The 23250-nt window shown below is 35.7% G+C and overlaps 1 protein-coding gene across 3 annotated transcripts in view; it reads right to left on the reverse strand.

Moving 5' to 3' along the window:
* Positions 1-432: 432 nt before the first annotated feature.
* Positions 433-23250, reverse strand: part of LOC131953696 (amyloid-beta precursor-like protein) — a 54954-nt gene continuing 32136 nt past the window's right edge. The window contains exons 5-14 of one of the 3 annotated variants that reach the window (XM_059317007.1): positions 12893-13041; positions 10649-10786; positions 9758-9853; positions 8763-8915; positions 8031-8277; positions 7243-7347; positions 6064-6254; positions 4686-4838; positions 3994-4080; positions 433-3290 (exon numbers count right to left, since the gene is read on the reverse strand). In XM_059317007.1, coding sequence (XP_059172990.1) covers positions 3267-3290; positions 3994-4080; positions 4686-4838; positions 6064-6254; positions 7243-7347; positions 8031-8277; positions 8763-8915; positions 9758-9853; positions 10649-10786; positions 12893-13041 — 1343 coding nt within the window. In that variant the 3' untranslated portion in view covers positions 433-3266. Of the gene's footprint in view, positions 3291-3993; positions 4081-4685; positions 4839-6063; positions 6255-7242; positions 7348-8030; positions 8278-8762; positions 8916-9757; positions 9854-10648; positions 10790-12892; positions 13042-23250 lie in introns of all 3 variants that reach the window. The other 2 variants (XM_059317008.1, XM_059317006.1) reach the window with 2 other exon arrangements.

Here is a 23250-nt window from a genome sequence, read left to right on the forward strand (position 1 = left end):
TACTAGTAATTATTTGTTTCAATTTCTCTAGCCTTAATAAAACCGGAATTTTATTTTGTACTTTTTTCACAAATGAAAACAAATATGCTTTCTGGCAACGACTATTTGGAACCAGCTTTTCAAGCCTGTTCTACTAGCATTCTCTACTACTCAGACACACCATCAATTAAGTTTTACATCATCTCAAATATTAATGTAATTTTTTGAGAATGTTTCTGAAAAGTAAAAATCTAATTAAAACATACAAAGAAAAGAGTTAACATCACAAGAGAGAAAACAACAGGGCAACTTTATTTTTAGTGGAAATGGTGTTTTTATTTCTAATCAAAGCGATATACATAGCTTAAGACAATACATTCACAAGTTTTTATTGAAAGAAGCAGAATCTGCACAGAAATATGACATCAACTCATTAAACATCTTTTGTTATTAAAAAAAAAACCTCATTCCATTAAAGCCCATCAGTTATTTGTTAATCTGCGACTGTTTAATAAAAACATCAAGCAAATTAATGACCTATCTTGAACACAAACTAGAGTAAAATGAAAAAAAATATCCTGTGGGGAAACATTGAATCTGTATCTGCTTCTACATCTCAGGTAATAAAAAAACAAAATTTACATGGCCATTTCCAGATCTAGATAAAATGATGACAGTTGTTATAATAAATATAGAGTTAACTGTAATATTTGCTTACAATGACTGGTACACATACAAAAATTAGGGGAACAAGGAGGAGAAAAAATAAAATAATATATCACACCCATTCACAGCCGCAGTGCGCTGGGGAATGCATGTGCTTACTTTAATGTAAAAAATTCTTCAAGTTTGTAGGCCAAAACAAAGTCCATATTTAATAAATACATGATAATTCAGTAGAAGCCAATCCAGATAACTCTTACAAAATTTTGTACTTCAAGATGATGATGCATTACTTCCCTTTATCTCATTAACAAAGAGGGGAGCATAAATTCAACCACCTTGAATTAGGCTTTTAAGCCCACAAAACTAGATAGTTAAATATCTAACAATTCATCTATTGCACTAGAAACAACAATTTTTATTATTATATATTGGAATGCATTTGTTTTATCAACACAACCATTTTTTTTCTCACAGCACTTTTCACTAGTATCTGGTTGGCTTATACAGAATTAACATTACCAATTTTTAAAAGTTTTTATTTCCAATAATGTTAATCAAGGATTATAGTTTGAATATTTTTGTAGGGTAAAGTTCAACAGCAGCTTTGTAATGAAACTCTCCTGGAACTGGAATGTTCTGCTGGCTCCCAATCACCCAGTTACAAGAAAAAAAAACAACCAATGGCCAGACAGTTAAAGAACACAAGAGTATGGTTGTTGTAGATGGTTACATTATGTGATCTTCACTTAACACTTTGACCAGGCTGAACAATACAGGTGTTGAAGGAAATACCTGTCCAATTTATAAATTATCTTTGTTATTAAGCTAAAAAGTTATTTATTTTAATCTATTGTACTTGAAAAAATTTAAAAAAAAAAAAAAAAATTAGTCAAAGAAGCTTGAAAAGTATGAGTTAAATTATTAATATTTACATAAATTAGGTGGTCTGGAGTTAAAAGGTGATCTAATTAATTAATTAATGTATAAACAAGCTTAACACAAGTATAACAATTACATTGAAAGTAGAAGGAAAAAATGGTTTTCAAACTCTTAACAACTAAAGCTATACATATTTAACAGTTAATTAGCTTGTAGATTAAAATTATCTAAAAAAAGTTTAGAAATTTGTGTTAAAAATATTTTAAATTCAATGATCTTTTAACTGTTAATAGCAGAAATTGTGCTTATGACATGTAGAATTGAAAACAAAAATTTGTACAACTTGGTCTATAGAAGAAAAAAAAATTATAAAGAAAGACAAAATAGAAAGTAACCCACCATCTCTAATGCCATACCACTGCGTGAATATGTTCTTGTAAAAATGATAGCATATACATACATTACATAGGTATAGAGGTAACAATGCTCTTGCTACGACACAAAAAAAGTGATCTACAAAATACACCTAGACAAAAAAAAAAAAACATCAAATTCTTCGATTTGCTCACATGAAACCACTGAAAAAAACTCTACCGCTGGGGACCAAATGATGAGTAAAACACCTAAAACAGCAAAAATAACACTGAGATGTGGGTGAAGGTTGGTGATATTCAATTAGTGATGGAGGCACATTTCTTGACACAACTCAAAGACTCCACTGTAACAAACTCAATTGATTTTCTTTCTATGACTTAGCTAGTTTTCTAAGTTTATTTCGTTGAGAAACAACTGGTCATTTGAGACTGAATTTATAACTCTTTAAGTCTATTTTAAATTAAAATTTCAAAATAAGTTTTTGAAGAATAAACATATTTAGTCCGAAATTTTGAGTTGGAATGAAATGTGTAGGTATGAACCAGCTATATACATAATTAAGCTATATAGTCACAGAACAATTATTTTCTTTAGTAAACAAACAAAGCATTTATTATGGAATTTACACAAAGTAGATAAGCAATTGAAGCATGTATATTCAGAGCTGAAAAATATATAGGACAGGATGGTTTTTCCTTGCAACCTGAAAAAAATATTAAATTTGAAACTTTTCAAAAAAAATTTAATAGAATTTGGAATTTTTTCTGATATATTTTAAAAACTGAAATTTAGTTTTTTAAATCATGCAGTTTAAAATGCTGCATCCAGCTGTTATTTATCCTTCTAATAAATTCCATGACAAATGGGCAAGAGTATCACTGTCCGGCTTTAACCTCCATATCACACTGTTCCAAGTTAGAATAAAATGGGAAACAAAAATAAAGACCACGAGTAAAAACATGTTGAGGGGGAAGATGATTTCACGTTGCTGATGATGACGAATGGTGAGTATGGTACGATGACACGTATGTGCTTCCAAGAAATTGATGAAATTAATGTTCAGATGAGTCTTCTATTGAAGAAGTGATGTTGACAGTATTGTTTGTACATTATTTTCTGAATTAAATCTTAATGAATAGAAATTTTTGTACTGTAAAATTAATATCCAGTTTTGAAATTTATTTTTTTTAAAAAATGTTTTAGCATCCAAAAGTTGTAAGTAAATTGTGTTCTATCACTATTAGTTTTCCTGGTTGAATGGGTGAGACTTTAGCTGAGAAAATGTCTCAAAATTGTCCAACAATGATGCACACAAGTTGTAACAGAGCTAAACATCATGTATGGATGATGACAGAGGGTGACGATCCTCAAGCTTTGGGATTGTTCTGTACCTGTGTGTATGAAAAAAGGATACAGATTTAATTATTTTAATCGGAAAAGCACAAATCATCATTGAAAAGTAAAGTTCCCTCTCAAACCTGATGGTCTATAGGGCAAGTGAAGTAGAGTTCACTTGTTTCTGTGAGCTCGGAATATGAAGAGATAGTGTGGTCAGCACTATGCCCTGCCGCCTTTACTTTACTTTTCCTAACATGAGTTAGGTACCCATCAGAGTTGGGTTGGATTCGCACTCGAGACTTACGGGTTAGCAGTCCAGCTCTCTACCGCTAGACCACTTCGTCCCCTAATCATCATTGAGGCTAAGTTATATTGTTTCAAAGCTAAGAAAAAAAGTAAAATTCCCTAAAGTGATGTAGAATTCATCTCTATTTGTGACCTTGCCTTTATCTAATATAATTTGCTTAACCAAACTACACTAAAGTAAGCTAATTTTATGTTATTTTAGTATTTCTTAAGTTAACTTACAAGTATTATTTTGAGAACTGATTACTATTACTACTAACCATAAATTTAAAATTAACTACATTTCCTCAGCTGTAACTAAATTTTGACATTCATGGAAACAGTTGCTAAGCAAAGTTGGCTGATTTTGAGGTTTTTCAGGTAGTCTTAAAACTGATTACACTAGTGATAATTTTTTAGATTAATGACATACATTTTATCAAAGGTGTATTTAATTACTGTGATTTTTACCTCAAAGTATTTGTATGTAGGATTCTCATATCCATTCATCTGCATGTTGGCTAGATGTCTTTCCTCAGGGGAGGCTGATGGGTCCACCTGTAAAAATAAATGTCACTAGTTTTAATTTTTAAAAAACAATCTTATATTTTCTTACTCTAACATTGGTGTTAAGTTTTTTAAATTATCAAATTAATTACATTTTTATTAAAGGGTATACATTTTCAGGCTAGGTATTGTTTTGATAATAAACACTCTATTGGGCTACTGCTTATTATAAATTTTATTCAAACTTAGCTAAATGATTGCTCTAAAAAATGGTATTTCAAGCAATAAATAAAATTATAGATAGGGCTAATTAGGGCTTTATAAATTATGTATGATTACTAATAGGTTGTTAAAAATGAAATTAAACCTTTTTTTGTTCTTTTATTAGTAATTTCAGAAAAAGAAAATTTTCCAAATTTTGTATGACTACTAGAACCTAGTAGGTGGTTACAAATCTAAATATAATTTAATTTTGGTGCAATTTCAAGTGAAGTAATTTCCATTCAGAGCATTTAGCAGGTTCGATTGGATGAGGTAATTTAAGCTGAAACATCACTTTAGCAATACATGTTCTCAGGTAGGGATAACGTTGCTTTCTACTGGATAGTATAAGAACCAGAGAGCACAAAAAAAAAATAATAGAAAAAGCTGCTGACCTCCACATAACCGTGTGTGACTGACTGCCTCGTCTTGTTGCGCTTCAGCATGATGATGGCCACCACGATGATGACGAACACACTGACGCTGCCCAAGGCGATGCCTATAGTGCTGCCAACCTGGCTGCTTGTTGCTGCTGACTCGGCCAGGCCCTGGCAATCACATGATACAGAGAGGTTAAGTTAACGTCACAGTGAGCTCAATTTTATACAAGTCTAAAAGTATTTCAGACATCAGAGAGATTAATTCAACATCGGCCAGGCCCTGGCAATCGCATGATACAGAGAGGTTAAGTTAACGTCACAGTGAGCTCAATTTTATACAAGTCTAAAAGTATTTCAGACATCAGAGAGATTAATTCAACATCGGCCAGGCCCTGGCAATCGCATGATACAGAGAGGTTAAGTTAACGTCACAGTGAGCTCAATTTTATACAAGTCTAAAAGTATTTCAGACATCAGAGAGATTAATTCAACATCGGCTAGGCCCTGGTAATCGCATGATACAGAGAGGTTAAGTTAACGTCACAGTGAGCTCAATTTTATACAAGTCTAAAAGTATTTCAGACATCAGAGAGATTAATTCAACATCGGCTAGGCCCTGGTAATCGCATGATACAGAGAGGTTAAGTTAACGTCACAGTGAGCTCAATTTTATACAAGTCTAAAAGTATTTCAGACATCAGAGAGATTAATTCAACATCGGCTAGGCCCTGGTAATCGCATGATACAGAGAGGTTAAGTTAACGTCACAGTGAGCTCAATTTTATACAAGTCTAAAAGTATTTCAGACATCAGAGAGATTAATTCAACATCGGCTAGGCCCTGGTAATCGCATAACACAGAGAGGTTAAGTTAATGTCACATGAGTTATATTTTATACAACAGTGTAAAGGTAAGTATTTTAGGCCTAGTAGAGAGATAATTCAATGTATCAGTCTTTAGATGAGCATTTTAGACCTCAAAGAAAAATTAAACTAACATAGCAATGAGTTATATTTTATACAACAGTCTACAGCTAGTCCTGAATTAGCTTTGAACTACGTTCACTGTTCAGATTAATGCTGTGTTAAAAGAAGTCAAATCGTAGTTGTAAAAAAAAAAACCTTTGAAAACAGTGAGCAGAATGAAGATTGTATATAAAACACTGGTAGCTTTAATTCTGTATTAGAAAGCAAAACTAACAGAGTTAATTTTTGTAATTCCAGATTATCTTAATACCAGACAGGTTTTTAAAAATAAACCCAATAGTTATGTCTGCCAAAATGTTGTCAGTGCTAATTCAAATTTGGGGACGAGTTAGCCTGGTGGTAGAGTGTTAGACTGCTAACCAGAAAGTCGAGTTCAAATCCAGGTTTAAGTAAGTAGAACGTCTTACCTGTTGAACCCTATGGGTGTCCTCCATACGGTGGGCAACGAAAGGTTTCTTCTCAAAGTCATGCTCATTCTCATGGACGTCATCCCCTTGTGTGTCAATGTCCTGGTTGTTGACATCAAAGTCATTGCTCTCATCGATGTTGATGTCGTTGTTGGTGTTGACTGGCTCTGCTGCTTTAGGGGCCTCAGTCACTGGAAGTAGGGAGATCAGTACGTTCACTTAGTAAAAACAAACATCAAGTCTACTTGTGCTATTAAAATAATCAATTACAGTCTACTAACAATTTTTTTTAATAAACTAAACTTAATGTAAATAACACCAAATAGAATATACAAATACTAGATATTATGAAACAATGGAATTCAGTGTTTGTTAAAATGAATGGGGAAATAGCTCTTATGGGAGACTGGTGGGAATTTCCCAAAGGAGATACAAGGTAAATACAATTGTATCCTATCAAATCACCCATAAATACAAAAGATTAACATTAATGATTAATATATAGCATTTAATGACTTCTCCCCATGTCATTTAATTTTTCAGTACAGGATATATTCTATGATGGTGAATTTTAAATGTCTAAACCAAATGTCAATTACAGAATGACTGACACAATACCATTTGAGTGTAAATATAGAATTATCTGAGAGCAGTACAAATTTTTATGTAATATATAACATGACACAAATCATACCCAAAAACAATAATTTAGAAAAATGATAGGTGCAACTAACTAGTAACAGTTTCTATGCTATTGCCTATTAACTTTTTGTTTGTTTATGCAATACTGTAATAGCTTTATAGAAACATAAACAGCGCTAAGATTTACTTGATTTTTTTTTCTGATTGGCGCAACACAATATTTCCCAGAGGAATAAGCCAATACTCAGAGCCTACATCAAAAAGATTTTCACTAATAGTTTTGGTTATTTTATTTTGAATAAAACATTAGCAGTATTAATACCGTTTTTAAAAAGGTATAAGACAATATTAAATGAGAACAGTAGACTAAAAACTCACATAAGGGAGGGGGGAGGTGAATATTTTGAGACTTGTAATTTAAGTGGCTCGCCCAAGACAGAGTGGAATGGTGGAGATTTGTTGCTGCCCTAGACTCCACAGGGAGTGATGAGGATTAAGTAAGTAAGTAATTTGAGCAAAAACAGTCATGTTGCCTACCTTCATCACTCTCACTTGAGTCACTGTCATCATCCACCTTGATCTCAGGGAGAACCACATCTCTGATGCTGTTGGCAATGGACTCAAACCTCTTCATGAACTCATCTGGGGTGGGATGAAACATTTCATGAGCATCTCAGGTGGAATTTATGGTTAGAGAAGAGAACTCACCCATCCAATATGTAAATAAAATTCTAAATCAAAGCTGTTATTTTTATGGCACACATTAGTTTTTGCTCTGCACTTAATATTATGATCAGGTCATACCCTTATCAGCTGGAAATATTAGAGGAGTCCCTTGCTAATCCTGCTAAATCACTTTGGATTGATTTTTTGGAAATAGTCTTTTTAAATTTTTTCTTAACTTATTTTTTGAATTTTTACTGTTTAAATATATTTTAGAATATAAAGATGGAATTGTAATTTGCAACATAATTGTCAGCCTAGCTAGTTTTATAATTTTTTTTTTACTATTAAAGGTATCTATTTTAGAACAAAAAACATACTTATTGATAAAATAATTGTCAACTTATTTAAAAAAAAATTTAAATGTTGAAGTGAATATTTTAGAACAATAAAGTGTATAATTATTGACAAGATTGTCAACTTACTTTAGAATTTTTTTACTGTTAAAAGTATATATATTATTACAAAAAAGTGTTTAACACCGTAATTGACTCTCTGAAACAGCCTGCAACTCAAGCAATTATTGACAACAGGTTACAGCACCCCAAGTTAACAGCCTAAACATGTTCCTAACGAGATAACCCAATCAGTCGTTTACTCACCAATCTCTGGCTTGACCTTGACCTCAACATCAGGGTAACGTGTGAGAAGCTGCAGGGCCTGGTCGATCCTCTGCTCGGACAGCCTCAGGTGGTTGATGATGAGGGGGTGGATGCGGGCGGCCTCCTGGGGGTTGGAGTACTTGACGTGCTCGAAGTGGTTGACAGTGTGCATCCTGTCCTTCTCCTCCGCCTTGATGTAGCCGCGCAGGTAGCGGATGATCCTCTCAACCTGTACGGGCACAGCATTCTAATCAAGTAATTTGGAGAGCACTAATTAAAATTTAACATCAGCAGCAGTCTACCTTCTATTTAAATATATTGTTATTTCCTTAAAAAGCACAATTATAATCAAGTTAATAATATATATATATATAAACTTACATTTCCCATTTTAGTAAGATAAATGTTTAGACAATGTCTAATAGAAAAAACAAGGATATAGAATACAATGCCTAAAAACAAAATAACATTTTTCCTACCTAATGCTTGCTTTGTTATAAAAAACAAAAAGTTATAGGTGTTTGTGATTTAAATGAACAAACTTTGACATTTTGAAAGGCAGAACAAAGCACAACTTTCTGTGATTTAGTAGAACAATTCTCCTAGTGGTGCTATGATATAGTCGGCATGACTACATATGAGTAAAGTATGGGATTGAGATACGTGTATTTGTGACAAGATTTTAGTTGTACGGCTTTTAAAAAGTATTAAGAAAACCCAAAGAGAACTTACATCTCCCTTCTCCAAAGCACTCATGTATTTATCCATGGCCTCTCTCTTCTTCTCGTTCAGGGCGGCCTGTACGTGCTGTTGGTGGAGGGCTACCAGCTGCTGTTTCTCTGAGTCATCCTCCTGTTCATAAGCTGCGTACAGGTTCTGGAACCTCTGGGAACAGCAATTAAGCAAATATTTAGTTATTATGGTATAACTCTAAATACAATAAATGAATATAAAACATGACAACATTAAAAATTATAAGGTCTTCGATAGCAACATATTAGAAACTTTTGTTTTATCATAGCTATGAGTATACTGAAAGTATACAGTATTTCTTATAGCTGTTATGGAAGAAGAATGGTTCAGCAGTAGAGCAAGTGACTGCCAACACAAATGATGAGAGTTTGCTTACAGGTGTAATAAGGTTGAAGAGTCAACCCATGTTGGTGTGCAGCTTACATGAGAAGGTAAATATGTCTGGGAAGGTACTAGCCATATGGTGTTCTAATAGTGGCTATAGAAACATGATATCTGTTTATTATATCCTACTGGTCATTAGGTTTTAAAGAGAGCTGGGCTAGTGAGAGTTTGGTTCTTTGGTTCCAGGTGTAATAAGATTGACAAGTAAACTCAGATTTGTGTGAAGCTTGATACCATGACAAAGTTAATGTGTCTAGTCATATGATCTAATACTGACTATAGAAACATGAAATCTATTTAATCTATCCTACTGGTCATTTGGTTGTAAAGAGAGCTGGACAAGATAGAGTTTGGTTCCAAGTGTGATAAGGTTGACAATTCAACCCTGGTTTGTCTGCAGCTTACATGAGAAAGTAAATGTATTGGGGAAGGTACTGTCCATACAGTGTTCTAATAGTGGCTATATAAACATCACATTTGTTTTATCTACCCTACTAAGTTATTAAGAGAGATGCACTGGTACAGTCACAAGATAAATGAGAAAGTCTGTGTGTAGGGGACAAAGTGCAGATGTGGAAGAGGTAACTCACTGTTGTGATTTCTTTAGCCATGACATCAGCAGATTTAGGATCAGTTTTCCTGACCTCGTTGACGTGGTCTCTGGCTGCTTGCCACTCTTGGAGGAGCTGGTGTATAAAGAAGATGTAACTAATTAACATTGCTATAAAAGTAGTTCTGAGAAACAGGGACAACTTTTATTTAAAAGTAATAAGTTAAGTTGCCACTCTTGGAGGAGCTGGGGGATAAAGAAGATATAACTAATTAACATTGCTATAAAAGTAGTTCTGAGAAACAGGGACAACTTTTTATTTCAAAGTAATAAGTTAAGTTGCCACTCTTGGAGGAGCTGGGGGATAAAGAATATATAACTGATTAACATTGCTATAAAAGTAGTTCTGAGAAACAGGGAAAGCTTTTTATTTAAAAGTAATAAGTTAAGTTTCTTTTCCAGACCATATAATTTTATCGCATCTTTGACCAAAGTATTTTGAGAGTTAAACACCTTTCTTGAGATATCATCTGGATTCATTCTTATGATGTGCTCGATTTAGTTTTTTTTTACTTATTTTGGAAAACTGCTTCCATTTCCATCTTTCATAGTAGTCTATCATTTAAGATGGTGTTATGTAAGTGGATGCCTTTTTATCCTTCACAGGCACTTAGTTTGTAAAGAGTCCAGTGATCTCTGTGGCGGATGTTACTTTTCAGCATTCGCTGCCATACAGTAGGATGTTAAGAACAAAACTTTTAAAAGTCTGCATTTGGTCTTGTAGATTTTCGTCAATCACCTTTTTTTATGGTTGCAAAGGCTTGCTTGGCTTTAGAGATGCAGGTTTTGATTCATTCCAGTCAATAATTATATAGGCAACACAAACTATAAAATCTTGTAATTCTACAAGCACATACTACATGACACGTACCTTGGTGATTTTGTGCTGCTGGTTCTTCTTCATGCGATCTTTGGCAGCCAGGAACTTCTTGTGTTCGTTGTTGTATTTAGCAGGGAAGTCTTGTCCTCGCAGGTAGGCCTCATACAGGTCGATGCTGTTTTCATCTTTCTGCTGAAATAAACATAAGATTTTAGAAATCTACACATACATATATACATAATATGCTGCTTTCATCTTTCTGCAAACAGAAACATAGGATTTTAGACCTCTGCACATACATGGATTTACCTTTAGTTTGTGAAATGTGACATTTTTTATAAAATAGCTTAAATGTGCTAAATTAGGTAGAAAAAAAATTGGGAGGGTCAACTAAAGTTTAAGTAATGAAGTAAAGAGAGTTACACTGTTCTGGTAAAATCTAATTCAACAAGAATATGCATAAACATGGGATATTTTCAACCATTAAAGATGTTAAGTCCGAGTTATGACTTGGCCCTTTGAAACAATATACCATATTGTGGACGGAAAAAAAAAAAAAAAGCTTTTTTTTAAAAAAAAAATGGCTTTCTGTTCAATGGCAATTATTTCTTCTTCATTCAAAATATATACAGGTCTCTATAAAACTAACTAATATTAAATTAAGTGTTTTACATTATTTGTACAACTGTGCAAAAAAATATGGATAATTCTACACTCTCAATTCTTAAATGGTGAAGGCACAAGAGAGTCAAGAAAATAGATCTTTTAAGCAAGTGTTGTACCCTCACCTCACCCAAAGTTAAATAAATGATGTTGTTTGTTTAAAATAAATCTTTATTTCTGCCACATATAATTTAAATACTGATTTTAAAACCAATAGTTTTATTTATGTTTTAGAAAATGGACAATCCTGCATGCCTCATCACTGATATCCAACACATATTTTTTCTATGTATCCTTATTTTTAAAGAGTTTTAAGCTTAAAGACAGTCTTCGAAATGTGAAAATAAAACATTAAAAATCTCTACCAGTAAAAGCCTTGAATTTTTTTTTTAACAATATATTAAATAGAGGTATTTTGGTGAGGTTTCATGTACTACTGCTATTTCCATTCATCTCAGAGCTAGTGAAATCTATGTGGCAGTATAGAAAGTACTTTTAACAGAATGACGCAAACCAACTTGGACTTAAATGAGAAGGGACCCTAACTCATTTGTATTTATTTAATTCATTTGTATTTATTATAAAGTGAAATTTTATAAAACATTTTATTTTTACTAAATTGTATTTTACTACAGGTTTTTATTTGGAATTTGAAGTTTTTATTTTTTCATTTTGTAGTTAAGTTCCAGAGGAAGTAAAATAGATTGTAATGGGGAATATTTAAAAAAAAAAATGTTGAAATAACTTGTAATCTTTGTAGTGTCTTGAGTGGAAGAGAAAATCCTAAATTTTTTTTACTACTTTCAGAGATCTTTTTGAACTGATAACAGTACAGCTGAAGTGAGTTTCTATAGCCAAAATGTGATGGTAGCTTTTAATTTTGTTGTAAAGCTTAAGAGGATGTAAAACTAGTTGGTAATGGGAAATATTAAAAAGATGTTGAAATATCTTGTAATGTTTGTAATAGGATCTTTTTGAAATGATAACAGTTAAAGTATAGTTGATATGTTTCTGTAGCCACAGTAAGATGGTAGGCTACCCTGATTATATGGCATAATTTAGTTACAAGTTAAAGTTCACAAGACTAAAAAGTTTCCTTCAAAACAGAACCAAAAATATTTTGTCATATAAAGCATATTACCATAAAAATAAGAGATTATTCTACATTATTTTGCCAAAAAAAATGCCCCTGTAATTTTACTAAGGAATATTCTACAGAATTAAGCCAAAATGTTCATGTCTAATCTGAAGAATTAGGGACAAACAACAGAATTACCATCGGACCTGTAATTAAATTGAGCAAATGGTGGTCGAGTAAAAGTTCCCTTTTCAAACCTGACGGTCTATAGGGCAAGTGAAGTAGAGTTGTTCCTGTGATCTCGGCATATGAAGAGATAGTGTGGTCAGCACTATGCCCAGCCGCCTTTACTTTCCCTAACATGAGTTAGGTACCCATCAGAGTTGAACCCAGATTCAAACTCGAGACTTACGGGTTAGCAGACTTAAGGGTTAGCAGTCCAGCTCTCTACCACTAGACCACTCCGTCCGGTCGTCGAGTAGAATATGTGTAAGTGCCATAAAAATATTTAAAAAAAAAATGTTTCCCGACAAATTATGAAACTGACCACTGACCTCTTCACTACTGCTGCTGGGGCTGGTAGAGACAGCCTCGTTGTTAGACTTGCTGGCGTTGGCCTCTTCGTTGTCATCCACATCATCGTGGGAGTTCTCCCAGTTGTCTGGCTTGTCATCCTTCTGTGGGGCGTGGTAGTTGGGATCAGCTGATGAGATAAACAAAAAAGATTTCATTAGTTCAAAAGTTGAAAATAAACTGGTGCTATACAAAACTTTTGATGGTGTGGTCGAATGGTGGAATGCTAGACTGCCAAGCTGAAAGTATTGAGTTCGGATCCCGGGTTTGGGTGTGTAGGACGCCACTGAGTCCACCCAGCACAGATGGGTACCCCACTTGCATTAGGGAAGCAAAAGCAGCTAGGCATAATGCTGATTGCACTGGCTGCTTGTATGCATACGTCATTGATTCCATTGAGACAGCTGAACTCTACTACGTCTGCCCGATGTGTCTTGGGCATGAAAAGGATGATAATACATCACTTTTATTCATTGTAAATGTATTTAAAATTTAGGAAAATCTTGCTTAAATGCAATTACATTTTTACATAAACATCACTAAATTACAATTATAAATAAAAAATATTTATTTGTTCAAGACATGCATAAAGTGAGTAGTTTTAAAAAAGTATCTTTGAAAGAGTATTGAAAGAGGTTTTTTGTCTTTAATGTATGAAAAAAACCCAATTGTTTCAGTAGAATTTAAAGAAAATTGGAAGACTTTATGTTTGAAAGAAGGTATTGATTTTGTCTTCAGTGCATGATGACCAAGTTGACCAAGTAATGTTATTTATACTCTGAAAGAAAAACAGTAATCTAAACACAATTTTGTTCAAAGGGAGGCTAAAGCATTTGTTTAACAAAAAACAACCAGTATGCCTAGATATATATATATATTTTTTTTAAAGGTATTAACTGCATTGATTTTTCCAAATGCAAATTTTATTAAACACATTTTTAATACAAAAACTGTGACACAAGTTGAATTATATTGCAGGGAAATGTTTTGTTTCATATAGTTGTACATCATTTTGAGGCACACATTTTATACAGTTGTGCATCATTCTTGTTATTACAAAAATTTCAAGCTGTCTCACATACTTGAAAATAGGACTGTGAAAAGGGAGACAAAACATAAAGTGGCAGTTCTCTCCCTTGGAAAAAACTACACATTTTGATTATGCCAAAAATCTGCCATTCAAAAATCTATTTTTTTCTCTTATGTCTTCTGCTGGGAGTAAAACGGGTAAGTTAAGCAGAGACACACCTTAATTGTAGGTTAAGCAGACACACGTTAATGGTAAGTAAAGCAGAAAGAGGGCGATGTATTTGTTCAACCTCATGGGTCTAGTAAAAAATGCGTACACAAAGCTGGGTATAACAGAGAAGAAAAAAAAACAACACTTAACCCTTAGCTTATACTGTGGCCTACAGTAAGGCATCTGAGAGACGGGAGACAACACAAAGACATCCATTACCCAAGGGTTAAAATACGAGTAAACTTTAAACCAAGGCTGTGATTAACACTAACCCCCCCCCCCTACCTCCCTACCCACCGGAAGTTAGTTAGAAGGGTTCATTAGTAAGGGCTCCTGAAAATTGCTTCCCATTCGGGCGTTGGATAAAAGTCGGTAGAAGGGAACCGAATGTTTTAAGGCTGTGTGGAGAAGGGGGGAAGTTTTGGGTGTTGTTCTATTGAAAACTCGTTGTGCGGGGAGCGGTTGGGGGTGTGTGATAGAAAAGAAATTGACCAGCGTGAAAGGACACGATGTGAGTAAGGGGGGGGGGGGGGCAGGTTGGATAAAGAGGAATTTGATTTGCTAGCGGACAGTGGAGCGGGGTCTGATTGATATTTCTAGTAGAAAAACTAGTCGCGGTGACAAGTGAAGAAAATGAGGTCGCTATGAGGAGGGTCTGCCGCCATGATGGATTAGGTTTGGAGATCTGAAACACAAGGGGAGGGAAGAGAGGTGGTGTGTGTCCACAAATGGCGACACGGACACACGTAGGAAAGGGGTGTTTTGAGATATATGGGAATGAATGGGTGGTCAAGAAATGTCACCTTGGAATACTGTTTTTGTTTTCAGAATAATAGATGAAAAACATATACCTTTACCTTGTTTTAATTTATGGATGCGGGGTTAGAATAGTTAGGTTCTTAAAGGAAAAGGGTTAACTGCTATACAGTAGCGCGGTGTGATGATAGTGGTGTTGGGGTGTAAATCAACTAAAAATATAATACATGTCGTATACAGTCGATGAGCTGGTGACAGTATAACTTTGAAGACCACCGGCTATTTTCACGATTCTTGAAACGTGAGTCATAGCGACGAATTTTTTTTTCCAATCGAGTCATTAATGAAACGAATTATTCTTGAAGTTTAACAAGAAAGCAAGATGAAGGTGTTCTTTTTTAATGTATAGTAGACTTTATTGTTTAGTGACTAATCAGTTTTGTACGTCAGTTTTGTTAAAGCGTTAAAACTAATTTTACGATGCTAATACAATTAGCTTTACGCGGCAGTATTGGTGAAGCCGTAAAGCTTTACTGTCTTTCACGACGAGATGAATTAGTGGTTGGTTGCTGTAACGGCCATGAAGACACTAGCTTATATTTGAACATAGACACACATCGACAACTGGGAGGGTTAAATCAATGTCTTCATAACTAGATTCAGTGGGTTGAGGAAAAAAAAGTGACACTTTTTTTTTCAAGTTAACAAACATACCATCTTTAAATTATTTTATTTGAAAGTTTGTTTTTTTTTAAATTTATTTATCAAGCCTACGAAGCATTAACAAGCTTTAGTGTTAGCTTAAGGGGTGCAAATGCTGGCACATTTATTCCATGCGCGTGAAGAAAAATGTGCCCGCGCATAAAAATGAACCACAGGGAATGGAGGACACTGCTGTAGTTAACGCCATTTTGGTCTAGAGAGACGGCATCGATGCTCATCCCTTCAGCAGTAACCTGAGAGATAATCGCTATGGGGGTCCAACGCCCTTTTTTTACACAGGCGCCTGGCAGAAGAGTATTCAATTCGACAGGTAATAGATCTAGATGCTGAGTTTTGGAAGTAGCTAAAGGTTAATCTGTACACACACACACTACCATATAGGACAGAACGTGTCCACGTTACCCGAAACATATTTTAAATCCATATAATCTTAAGTTTAAACAGTGGGGTAGCTTTGTGGAGGAGGGGGGTGGAGTGGTAGCGGGCTATCCGCCAGAGTTTCTTCCAGGCATCTCTTCGGGGGGGGGGGGGGGGGGGGGGGGGGGGGGGCTTTGCCCCCCCCCCCCGAAATTTTTTTACCGCCCCCCCCCCCCCAACGAAATGAAATTTATATAATTTATATAGAAAATATATACTTTTAGCAGTGTCCGCCCCCTCCCCCCCCGGAGAAAAATATCTGGAAGAAACACTGCAATCCGCACCCCCCCCCACCCAACTTAAGACTTAATTTCTAGACATACTATTCAGCACTTTTTTCAAATTCACAAAGAAAACAAAGATTATTTAAAATTGTCAACAAGCTAATAAAAAAAAACCGTTCCATTTCCGCTAACTTAATCTTCTCAAAAAGAAAAAATGTGTTCTATAATCTCTTTGCTATTGATTTTAAATATCAACATTGTTGTTGGTTCTATAGTGTGGTGTAAAAAAAAAAAAAGAAATATTTTTAAACAAGAGCTGTTAAGCTTAAACTCCGTAGCTGAAAAATGTTTGACCAAACAAATGCATCTTAATTAGCGCTGATTTGGCCCGTTAGTTTGTACACGAGATCCATCACAATCGATGAGAACATCACGTGACTGGTCGGTTTATTGTAGTGGTCTGAACAGGAAGTTCCTAATCGTCGGCTGAGTTCCCGCCATTGCTGTGGGTTGGACTTCAGAGTCAACAGAGAGGCGAGGTTGTCTTTGTGGTCTCTTTACAACCTTCAAGCACCACATACCGATGCTAATAGTTGTAACCCACCCTTTCTTAGGTGTGTCTGTGTCAATTTCGATTGCAATTTACAAGTATTCCATTGTGATGCCAGTGTCTATACTAATAGTTATATCCCAACCTTTGATAAGTCTGTGTCTATTTCGACTGCAATTTACAAGTACCCTATAGCCATGCCAATGTTGATAATAGTAGCTGTGTCCCAATTTTTCTTAGATATCCCTGTGTCTATTGCAATAGCAATGTTATTTTTAACTATCCCATAGCGATGCCAGTGTCGGTACTATATACGTCTGTGTCGATTTCGATTGCAATCTATAAGTACCCCATAGCGATGCCAGTGTCCTATACTAATAGTTCTATCCCAAACTTGGATAAGTCTGTGTCTATTTCGACTCTGGCTGCAATTTAAATCGAGTTAATTTAATGGTACAGATGGTGTGTGAGCAGGAGGGATGGTTAGCCCCCCGGGTGGCCTTTCCCCTATGTGAATATATTCTAAAAGAGCGACAAAAATCAATACCCCCGCCCCTATAAATAAATTATATACAGGGGCCCAGGATCGAGAACTCGCCCCGGGCAATGAATAGCGTGGCTACGCCTATGGATGTCCTGTACAATATAATACAGTAATGCTACCAGAAATTGCTGCAGGAGTTTAGCGGGAAAAAAAAAAACAAAACAAGCATTGTTCTTAAAAACCAACAACTTGAAATGACGAAAGAAATCAATAGATTGTTGGAACTAGCAGAAGGAAGACAGGCAGGAATGAAAAGACGACGCGAGAGAGAAAAATAAAATAATAGAAGGGTTATATCTTGCACGGCTATAGAACGTGCCAAACATGAATGCAACTCTACGTCTCAATCCAAAACAAAAGAGAAGAAAAAAAGTTATTTTAGCAGCCTCGGTGTGAAGCATGTATAGATTACAAGCCATACGGTCCTGGGCTAATACATCAAGCTGTAATAAGCGTTTATTGCGTTATTTATTCCTCGTACTCAACGTTTCAAAGCCAGGGCCGATATGAGAAATCGACTTTTTTCTCGATGTGAAAAAAAATAATCGATACGACACCTATGAGTGTTGGCCTGACAACGCGATTCATCCCCAGGCAATGACGTGGGCAGGATCGAGCTGGGGGGACTGACGGTTGCGATACTAGAGTAATCGTGATGACAAGAAGCGCAGGGGGGTTTTTCTGTGTGGCAAGCGAATTCCCCCTCCACTATCTCGAGAAAAAAAAAAACTGCTGTATTGTCAAACATGGAAAAATAATAATCCCAGAGCCGATGACGAAACGAAATTGAATTAAGGCGAAGACGTGTTTAATCATTAATCAAGGGTTACATTTCAAAGATGGGGGGTCGAGGTTTCGTTAAGGGCTAATGGTCTTGGCGGATGCAAGAACGGGCTTCTGGTAACGTGTCACGCATTGTTTGAAAAAAATTAATTGACCCTAAAGTCCAGCGTGTCACATTATACCAACCGTTTTTGCACGGACACGAATATCCAAAGTGTTTAACAAAGTAGTTATTGTGTGTGTTGTGTTTAAGAGAGGGAATTCGCTCTCTAAATGTATTTGAAATAAGAAAAAAAAACGTCTCATAACAAATTACAAAATGCTTGTTGGAATTAGTGATACAGCTGTGTAGCACTATCATTTTAGCTTTGTCTACTAGAAAAATTAAATTTTAAAAATAGAATTATAGATATAAATGGCTTCAATTAAAAAAAAAATCAACAGAAAACCAACGAGGCTAATTTAAACGGTAAAATACAAACAATCGATTATGTTGAAACATTTATAATGGTAATATTAACTTTATGTTCCGGATTAAAAACTTGCGTGGGCATAAACAAAGAGTGGTATTGTAGTATTGCACGCGGTTTATTTTTAGAGCCCTTGTGTATTTTGTTTGGAAATCCCCATCTATTGATAGACCCGACAGGTGGAAGGGAAACACCTGGATGATGGAAACACCGTTAGCTGGGTCTGTGTGAGTGTGTGTGTGTGTGGGGGGGGGGTGACTGGACAGATAACAGGGCCCCATCCACTGGTTGAGGAAACAATGATACAATGATACGTACCATGATATTAATCTTGAGATCAAGTTAAAATAGATTTTACTATTCATAATTAAAGGAACTTTGAATACTATGCTCATTTGACATGTAGATAGACTATTGACTGTAAATTCTTATACTACACACTATATCACAATTAAAAAAAAATAATCATTACAGCCTGTTTGAATTGCTTGGTTTTTTCCTCTGTATACTCCTCTATTACAACAATTTCTTTGCAAACCTTAGATTTAACTCAAAAACCAAAGGCAGACCACAGCATGGACAATTTAAAGTTACAACAATGACAAAAGAGTTCCACATGATATTGAGCAGTACCATCAACTATAATGACAAGCCTAAATGCCACATTGGTCAGATACATGATGACAAAACAGAACCAAAAGGATCAATACCATGGAGTGTAATGACACATCTAAATGTCACATTGGTCAGATTAGAGCCACATTGACATTATGACAAAATATTAAACCAACAAATGTTGATCAATATAATACATTGTAAAACGTTCATCAATGTAATGACAAGCCTAAATGTCACAATGGTCAGATCAGAGCTACATTGACATGATGACAAAACATAAAACAACAAATATTGATCAATACCACCGAGTGTAATGACAAATCTAAATGTCAAATCGGTCAGATACATGATGACAAAACAGAAGAAAATGAATCAATACCATTGAGTGTAATGACACATCTAAATGCCACACTGGTCAGACCAGAGCCACTTTTGATATGACGACAAAAACCAACGACACAAACGACATTAAAAATAGTCACGGGTGAGCAGTTACCATATCGACTAGGGGAGAGAATCGATTCACCCGACAAGGGAGGGGATGCAACTCCTGCATCGCCCGGTAACAAGGTATACCACGAGAGAGGCAGGGGGAGGTAATACGTATGGAAACTATAGAACAGGGAGACGACGACGTGTGAGGGCGAGGGGTTTCCCTACGATACAATACATCCCAACTCTCTCGGAACCGAGGGCTATTGTGTGCTGTCTACGGCAGCAAACACAGACCGCCACGATCAAAGGCAACGCAAAACATTGGGGGAGAGGGGGGGGGGAAGAAACGGAGGGGGTGCGTAGAATAATTAGAACCGATCTTGTAAGCCGATAATTATTTACTTGCTTTAGCAATTCCACGTCGGAGCACGTAACTTATCAATAATTCCACCATCCCCTCCTCCATACATATAAACACACATCATATGCGGATGGTAAAGTATTGGACGGAAAAGAATGGGTCGGGGCATTGTTTATCTTTAAAAACCCAAACTCCAATCATAGTTGATATAGTAGCCATTTTAAAATAAAACGCACTCCCGCAGTCACTATCTAAAAAAATTCAGCTTCAGGTTTAGATTTTGGTTTCGGTTTAGAGAAAAAAAACAACAACACTATCAATCTAGCGCCCGTTGTATTTCACCCTCAACGGGAAAATTATCTAGTATAAAAATAAAATATGTTCAGAAAGTGAATTTTTCCTCACCATTCAAAATGTATAGTGTTTATAGTAATATAAACAGGAACTTGTAACTAGACAGTTTTATGTATGGAAACAAAATGGTACACATTTATTTGATCCTGCTGCCGTGTCTGGTCAAGTAAAACCCATTTGTCAGGCTTAGGTAGTGGCACGCCATCAAGTTCAAAGAGAAGAAAAAAACTTCAAAAGGTTTTTAATCCAGTCTGGTTGGTTATAGCTTGTTACATAATGTGGGTCTCAGACAGGCATTGGCTGAAGTGTGAGTGGGGTGAAGGGGGGTAGTCATTTTAGTATTTTTTTAAAAAAGTTCTTTTTTTTGAACCTGATGGTCCACGGGGCAGGTGAAGTAGAGTTCACCTGTTTCTGTGACCTCGGCATTTTGAAGAGATAGTGTGGTCAGCACTATGCCCAGCCGCCTTTATTTTTTTTCCTAACTTGGGTGTTCAACCGACTTGACCTCGGATTCGAACAGTGTTTCTTCCACTCTTTTGAAGAGAGACAAATCGTTAAAAGCAAATATTTTCTATATAAATTCTATTTCGTTCAGGGGGGGGGGGGGGGGAGGAGGGGCGGTAGACCTTCTTGGGTGGGGGGGGGGGGGGCTACCCGAAGAGATGCCTGGAAGAAACACTGGATTCAAAATCGAGACTTACGGGTACGCAGTCCGACGCTCTAAAGCAGTCCAATAATAATTTTAGTTAGCATAATGTTCATTTTTACATAAGAGATGACTTATCAATTGTATATCAGGTAGGGTGTTTTAAAAACCGACAAACATATTTGCTTTATACCTATAGCAAATAGACAATTTATGTTGGTTTATTATAAATACGATCTATTTACCCAAATAAAAAAACCGAATTGACAAATCAGATTAAATAAATTGTTCATTACATAATTAAATACACCATGTATTGCCTCCTTATGTAATATTTATCAATAAAAAAAACGAGGGAAGGGGAGGCTATGTATTTTGTATGGATGATCTAATTAAACCCGAAGAGTTGGCAAATTCCCGAATGAAGTCTCGCGCTGATCAATGAACCCACCGGGACCGACCGCCCCACACAATGAATGGACGCCTCATTGCTGAGTCAACACAGACGGGCCCCGTATCGCAACACCCGCCCAACACCGTGGGGGGACTTCGTGTTACAATATGTCTCAGGGAACCCAAAACGGAACTGACCCAAGGGTGATTCTTAAATTAATAAAACCAGGAAATGGGGGTAACAAGAATAGTATTTAAAAGGTTCGGCAGTTAATTATATATTACAATAAGGTAGCCTATATATTATATACTATTTCAACTAATTATAATAATTTGTTTTTCTACGCTGAAAAAAAAAATTAACAACTAAATTTTATAACGTTTTCTTAGTTATTTCCATAGAGAATATGTTGATGTGGAATGATAACTATTCTTACGGAGAGTAAAGTGAGGAATATATGAAGTGAACGGCCAGTAGGCTTGTACACTCAGTGAGTAAATACTGTGTATAACAATCTGGTCTAGGTAAAGCTAAGCTGATATAAGACTAGAAATACTCAAATTGCATAGTTAACGATATAGCCATTAGAATCGTGTGATTTAATTAAAGGAAAGTGTTAACCCGGTTGTCTCGAGTTCGGATCCCGGGGTAGAGTCCTTAAGGCGTCCTGGAGTCCACCTAGCTCTAATGGATACCTAACTTACGTTAATGAAAGTACAGATGGTTGGGCATAACGATCCCTTCATATGCAGATGTAGCAGAAAAAAGAGAACTCCACTTCATCTTACCTGTGTACCGCAAATTTCGAAAGGATAACGTTTACAAAATGTATAAATAATCTTACAGGTTCCATTAAACACTAACCGAGGCAGGTAAATAAAGGAAAGAGTGTCAAGAAAATGTGAAGGAAAACCTAGCAGACCCAGACCCATCTTGACTTTCTATAAACACCAGCCAGTGTGTACATATCCCCCATTTACCTGTCAATTTGACACAATAGCCGGAAGGTTTGTCCCCCTCCCGTTGAGTCATCTCCCCCACCCACGCGGGCAACACTATCAGGTAAAACAAACACACGGCTTAAAGGTCTGAAGTCGTGTAGGTCAGTGAACCAATCCTCAGACTGACGGCAATGTACAAGCAATCAGTTTCTTTGTCCCACCTGGGTGGTATTGGTAAGGTACAGCTCAGGTACTGCTGGCATTTGGTACTGTTACTAAACGTTCACATAAACAGAACCGCTGGGACTTTTATTAAGATCATTATGCAGGTCAGTGAACGAATCCTCAGACTGACGGCAATGAACAAGCAATCAGCTTCTTTGTCCCACCTGACAGGTATTGGTAAGGCACAGCTACCGCTCAGGCAATGCTGGCATTTGGTACTGTTACTAAACGTTCAAATAAACAGAACCGTTTTTTTTTTTCCAGCTGGGACTTTATTAAGACCATGTTGTATAGCTTTTTGGGTAGCGCTGGCATTTGCTGCTACTACTACTAAACAATAAAAAATAGTTTTTGGAGAGATGTTCTTGTATATATTCTTTGGAAATGCTAGCATAAGGTTATAGCTATTACACGTAGAAATACAGTTTTTTTTAAAGCTGAAATTTTAGTTTAGTGAGGTCATATTGAATAGCTTCTTTAATAGCACTCTCGTTTTCATACAAAATAATATAAAGACATTTTCTAAAGTGCGCCCCAGGGTTTAATTTAGTATAACCATCATTATTTCTGTGACTGCGAGCAGTTTTATTTTCAAATATTTAGAAATAGATTTTTAGCTCAGAGGTTTCATTTGGAAAAAAAATCTACTGAAACAAGT

This window comes from Physella acuta, unplaced genomic scaffold (genome assembly GCF_028476545.2).
Source record: "Physella acuta isolate Inbredline_101_S28 unplaced genomic scaffold, ASM2847654v3 ptg000940l, whole genome shotgun sequence".
Classification (NCBI taxonomy): Eukaryota; Metazoa; Mollusca; class Gastropoda; family Physidae; genus Physella; species Physella acuta.